The 6419-nt window shown below is 42.5% G+C and overlaps 1 protein-coding gene across 9 annotated transcripts in view; it reads right to left on the bottom strand.

Annotated features, from left to right (window-relative positions):
• The window catches only part of Gfm2 (GTP dependent ribosome recycling factor mitochondrial 2), a 36565-nt gene that overhangs the window by 656 nt on the left and 29490 nt on the right, over nucleotides 1-6419 (bottom strand). For all 9 annotated transcript variants that reach the window (XM_076927227.1, XM_076927228.1, XM_076927229.1 and 6 more), the window contains 5 exons: nucleotides 5712-5850; nucleotides 3715-3894; nucleotides 3347-3462; nucleotides 1071-1253; nucleotides 106-278 (listed from right to left, as the gene is read on the bottom strand). In XM_076927227.1, coding sequence (XP_076783342.1) covers nucleotides 141-278; nucleotides 1071-1253; nucleotides 3347-3462; nucleotides 3715-3894; nucleotides 5712-5850 — 756 coding nt within the window. In that variant the 3' untranslated portion in view covers nucleotides 106-140. The remainder of the gene's footprint in view (nucleotides 1-105; nucleotides 279-1070; nucleotides 1254-3346; nucleotides 3463-3714; nucleotides 3895-5711; nucleotides 5851-6419) is intronic.

Here is a 6419-nt window from a genome sequence, read left to right as displayed (position 1 = left end):
CAGTATTAGAACAGCAGCTCCCAGGCCATTCTGCCGTGTTTTGTCAAGTTCTTCCCACACTCAAAGCAGCAGTTTACCAGCCAGTTAATAGGACAGCACTCTTACTGAGAATAAAGCCAGCAATCTCCATTTCCAAGGAACTACAGCACATGGGCCAAACCACTCCTCTGGGTGAGTAGAGTACTTTGGTCTTGAGGACTCATGGCTTGATAAGTAGAAAGTTCTAAGGCAAAAGTAGCTGAGCCTGATGTCAGGGTTCGAAGCACAGTTGAATATCCCTAATGAAAAAACATTCAGTTTGTTACTGCACTTAATTTAAGCCTTACATTTCTTATCTTGTGGACTATCTTTAGATCACAGAAGAGAGGGTGGTGGTACCACTGCCTCCAGGGAGAGGTTTTTTTTTTTGTTGTTGTTGTTGTTTTTTGTTTTTCAAGACAGGGTTTCTCAGTATAGCCCTGGCTGTCCTGGAACTCACTCTGTAGACCAGGCTGGCCTCGAACTCAGAAATCCGTCTGCCTCTGCCTCCCAAGTGCTGGGATTAAAGGCATGCATCACCACCGCCCAGCTGAGAGGTTTTCAAAAAGAAAGAAAAGGGAAATACTGTGGTGAAAACAACACAGGGAAGGTGAGCAGTGCATGCATTCTGAGGCCCAGGAATCTGGCAGGTGACTCTGTCCTTCCTCCTCGACTGTATGTACCCCTCATGCCTATCCTAGGTGTACAAGCCCCTGGTTGGGGAAGAGAATGATGCTAGCCCCAAACTTTAGCAGAAAAGGAAAAAAATGGATGGACATGGGGAAGACAGTTAACAGACTGACCACATTTTGGTACAGTGTACCTTTATCTCTGTGGTCCTATGGCTGGAAGTAACCTGCCTGAAATGCAGTGTACCCTAGTTCTCAACCACCACTGAAGGCCAAAGTTCTGCCATCCATGGTAGTTGACACCTTGGCGTGCATTCTCTAACCCCAAGGCAGATGCCCACAGGTGTTGGTGAGCACCTAGTTCCCCTCACACTGCATCTCCTAGAGTACACAATATGTACATTTCAAACGCAAATAACTTACCATAATTTCTGCTAAAGGAACAAATCCTAGAACAACTTTGTTGTCTTGGCGAGTCTGAATTTCCTGAATGTTCCCTCTTCTTTGTGCCAAATCTGCCAGGACAGGGCTGAGGTACTCTCTACTCACTGTGACCTCAAGACTCATCAGAGGTTCCAGCACCTGCTTGTCAGCTTTCTTCAGGGCCTAAAGAGATTTCGTAAGCTGAACAAATGTCTCTTTCGGTACAGGAAGCTATAGAAAGACTGAAGTAATCCTATATTCCTGAGCGGAGGGCTCTAAGAAGCTCACTGGCTTTAACACTGTATAAGGAGCCAAGAAGTTAACACTTGTAATAGAAAGAACAGCATAGGACAGCACTTTAAAAAGCCAGCAAAGCCAATAGTCAAGACAACTGTCTATAAGCAAACCCTTTCTTGTATTACAGTTTATAATCTCAGACCTCACAGGCCACATAAGGAAGCCGAAATGTTTTCAAGATAAAATAATCATGTGGGAAAAGGTAAATATAAGAGAAAAATGCTACCATTAGGGACTGGACTTCCAGAACTGCCCTCCATCCTTTTTACAGTCTTCTGAACAGTACCTCACTGCAGAGTTTTAAAACAAGATTCTGTGTGGCTTCAACAGCAGTTCCAGCCCATCTCTGAGGACTGCAGTCTGTCCTCCACTGACTTGCTGTGGGGCAGCGTGTGGACGGATACTCTGCAGCTCCCCAGTGTGCCACACGCCTAGCTCAGCATTTTCTTTTCCAAGCACTTCCCTGGCCTTTCTTATTTGCTGATGGCATTAGTAGTTCTCTCATATATACTTCTCTAATATCTTTTTTTCCAACAAACAGCAGTATTTTTATGTCTGTTGCTTGCTGGTATCTTGATTCAGACCTAATCTATTTCCTGTATGTCCTAGAATGTCTTTTGTATGCCAATTGCTTCTGTGCTCTGACTATACTTCACTGTTCAAAAATTTATTCTTCATTGTTCCCAGAACACAGTTCAAATCTTAACTAGTGCTTGCAAGTTTCACCATGACGACATCACTTTACTCTCCAGCACCAGGCTAGGGCACTCCCACACTGGGAAACAAGCATAGGAGTTGATCAGCTCTGGTGAGTCACTGAGGCAGGAAGCAGAAGGCCGTGACACTCAAGGACAACTCAAGTGATCATATGCTTGATACTTTGAGAGAGAAGATGCTTGGCCTAAATCTGTTGTTCAATGGGACTGATTGGTTTTGGTTTTGGTTTTCCGAGACAGGGTTTCTCTGTATAGCCCTAGCTGGTTTTTTTAATAAAAGCAATTTTATTCGAATAAATTCAAAAATTTGAAATTAAGAGAGATGGCTCAGCAGTTAAGAGCACTGTCTGCTCTTCCAGAGGTCTTGAGTTCAATTCCCAGCAACCACATGGTGGATCACAACCATCTATAATGGGATCTAATGCCCTCTTCTGGCGTGCAGGTATACGTAAACATAGAGTACTCACATACATAAAATGATCTTTAAAAAGAAATTGAAAATTAATATTAGATTTCCACTGTCATTTACATTAAAGCCCAAAGTCAAGCTGACCTCAGATCTATTTAAATCCACCAGGCATGGGGGCTGGAAAGATGGCTTATCAGTTAAGAGCATTGGGTATTCTTCCACAGGACCTGGGAAGAATACAATTTCCAGCACCTACATAGCAACTCACACATGTTGCTATGCATGCAACTCCATACATGCAACTCCAGTTCTAGAGCTTCTGACACCCTCATACAAACATACATGTAGGCAAACACCAATGCACATAAGATATAAATTATCTAATACATATAGATATTCCCCTCTCCTCAACCAGGCTTGTAGCTAATTGCTGCTATATGTTTGGAAACGGGAAAACATATTTCTTTTGCTAAAATCAGAATGTTTTATTTAATCTGTCTGAGCAGCAATTTCTAAAATTTTTCAAATGAAAATTTAGTTTAAGAAATCAAAGATTCACCATCCAAGAGCTAGTTTAAAAGTTTTAAATGACATCTGTGTGTGGCGTGTGCTCATGAGCACCACAGTATATATGTGGAGGTCAGAGGACAACCTCTGAAGTCAGAAGGTCTCTTTATGATACAGTTCCTGAGGGTTAAACTCAGAATGATCCTTGGTGATAAGTACCTTTACCCACTGAGCCATCTGGATGGCCCCATGGCGATAAGGTCAAGCTCTGTGGCACAGCTGCCTGTGGATTTGTGGTGCTGGACTCAGTGCACACTTAACACAAAAGCATGAGGAGTGTTCCATACCTTCTGTATACATCGTGAGATGCAGGCAGTGACCATCGTTGTGGAGGTGCCAGGGTGAATCATAAGTGAGTGTAACGTCATTGCCACGTCCTGGACTGGGGATCCAAGCAAGGGTCCTGAGAGAAGGAAATAAAGCACAACAATGTATGCAGTACAATAACAAAGAGTAATGCAACAAGAACTCAACTGAAGTGCAAACACAGAGAACACTGACATGTCAGCAACACATGGACTAACTGGGAGGCGAGGAGTGTAACATCAAGGCAGACTGCACTATGGTATGCCCAAGATCCTGGCTCAAACTCCAGCATGAGGGGACAAAGGAGAAATTAAACAGTCAACGGGAGACAGAACTGTGCATCCCTCACCCTGGAGGCATGCGCTGTGGACAGCACTTTCAATGGCCTCCCGAGAGGCCTGCAGCAGGTCTTCACCCACACAGTCAGCGTACTCGATCATGGCCATGGCACATGGCTCTTCCGCTGGCCGGACTTCTAGCTCCGCTCTCACAAAATGCCGCTTGTCTCCTAGCACCCTATCGAGGGTATCTGAGGACAAACACATTGAAATGCATGAAAAATAAAGAGATGTCTGCACACAATACTCAACTTTTGGCCAAGAAAATGAAGGAAGCCAAAGAAAGATGCCAGGAACAGACTGCCTCAGGATGTAGACTGCCCTCACTGAGACTGCCTGCATCTGAGTCTACTCAAAACTAAGTCTTTAAGAGTACTGAATAAATGATGAGACCTTGGAAAAAAGGTAACATTCAAATTGTAAAACATCTAGAGAGCACAAAAAGCTGATAATAAAAACTATAAAACTTGTTCCTCTGCCAATTTCCAAACTTAAATTTCCTTTATTCTTTCAGCAATATTCACTGTTTCTTCCCCTCCTCTCCAAAAAACTAATAAAGCATTTCACAGGACGTGCCTTGAGGACACTGAAGACAGCAGATGTGCACAGGGCATGCATCTGCTGTCTTCAGTGTCCTCACTGCGTGCACATCTGCTGTCTTCAGTGTCCTCACTGTGTGCACATCTGCTGTCTTCAGTGTCCTCACTGTGTGCACATCTGCTGTCTTCAGTGTCCTCACTGCGTGTGTCCTCTGCACATCTGTTTACTTTTGTCATTTGCTTTCCCTGAGGCTGTGCTCCCATCCCAGCCCTGGTCTCATATAAATACGCGAGACCACACATATGAATGATAATTTCACATCATACTTAGTGTGCATTTACTGTACTTCATCCTCTCTCTGGATGTCTAATGACTCCATATTTGACAGTGAGCATATTTTTCAAGCTGGCAAGCTGGTTCCTGTAATCTTGGGACCTTTGTTTCCTTTTAAAAAGCATTTATTTGTATAGTACCTTACTGTGGGATGCCCTTGAGGCATAAGTTGAAATACATCTCTCTAGAGTCCTCTGCTTCTTTCAGAACTTCAGAAGAAAAACCGATTTATGACATTAAATTAAACATTAAATCCTTTTTAGAGTTTCTCACACCAACTGCTTCTGTGGATTTCAGCTTAAAGCTCTGCATTAGAAACTTGTAATTATGAAGTCTGGTGTTCCCCTCGATGCCATGCCCAGACATGTTTCCTGCCTCCTGCCTGTGCAGAGAAAACTCCCAGGTCACCTCTTTCCATGATGAAGTGGCCTCCAGCACTGAGAGAGAGGACAGCAGACCCCCCAGCTGTTCTGACCAGCTGGAGCACTAAGAGGGCATTACTCACATTCACCTCCAATGTTCACTGTTGCAGGTGCATAGACCAGTAGCACAGTTTCTGTGTCACTGCAGTTATATTTGGTTAACTTTGCAAGTTTCAGTCAAATGTCAACTAGACTCAACAAGTTTTCAAAAAGGCAATTTAGATATCCTCAACATTTCTGACCTACATTACGTCACAACCTGTTCATGATAGTTCTTCACCTTCAGGTGAATAGTGATCATTGTTATTTTGCTTAAGGGAACCAAATATAGAAAACCTAAGCACATACATTCAGGACATTAACATTAAAAACTGCACTTCCTCTAGAATGCTATCAGGATAAGAACACTGCATTAAATAGCAGAATTGCTCACACACTTCATATACTAAATATAATTCATTGACTTCAAATTCTTATTACCCATTTCAGTGGTAAAGGCTGGAACAAACCATCTATGTCACTGTCCCATGGCCACCAGAAAACACATCTGTCTGTTGCAAATGGTACCAACAGTGGTACCAGGCCTCCTGTGCTCATATATATATATTTAAATACACACAGTAAAACCATGGGAGACACTAGAAACTGTGACCTCTGTTTACACAGCTAAACACTAAACAAACCCAGAACATCCAAAATGTTTTATTTTTTACCTGTAGCGCGAGCTGAGTTTAAGATGGTTTCCCGGTATGCCACCTGCAGAGGCCCTAGATAGGTCTCTAGGCCATACTCCCTCTTGATACGGTCATGAATAATCTCAATATGTAACTCCCCCATACCACACAGGACAGTCTGATAGTAAAAAGGAAAAACAAAACAAAATACTATATATAGGAATAAATTAATGCAAAGCATGATAAAAAGGAACGAATGTTCACATATTTAAGTAATTTTCTATTAATTACAACTGAGTTTCTTTTGAAATTTTTCTGAGGCTCCTACATGAAAATACTACTTCTGACTTTTCTGACTAGAATAATAAATCACATGCAGTGAACTTTTGGGCACTGTCTCTGTTTATGACAGTCTGATGAGCAGCTGAGTAAGTGGTATTAAGTTAGGATCACATACACTTCCTAGCCCCATACCATATCTGGCCGAAGCAACAGAAGTACAATCAATGCTTGCACCTTCTGGATTACGCCTTTTCTCTCCTTTCTCTGTATGCAGTTGGCTTATTATTTATTATTATTGTATGTGTGCTATGTTTGTGTATGATGTAGGGGAAAGGCATGTGTAGAGGTCAGAGGACAACTTATTTAGATTCCAGGATGGAATCCAGGTTTTAGTCCTGTGCAGCCAGTGCCTTTATGCACTGAGGCATCTCACTGGGACTGGTTTTTTTTAACATTTTATGTGTA

This window comes from Arvicanthis niloticus, chromosome 29, assembly GCF_011762505.2.
Source record: "Arvicanthis niloticus isolate mArvNil1 chromosome 29, mArvNil1.pat.X, whole genome shotgun sequence".
Lineage (NCBI taxonomy): Eukaryota > Metazoa > Chordata > Mammalia > Rodentia > Muridae > Arvicanthis > Arvicanthis niloticus.
The sequence above is the reverse complement of the archived record's forward strand: the minus strand, read 5'-3'. Positions and strand labels throughout refer to the sequence as shown.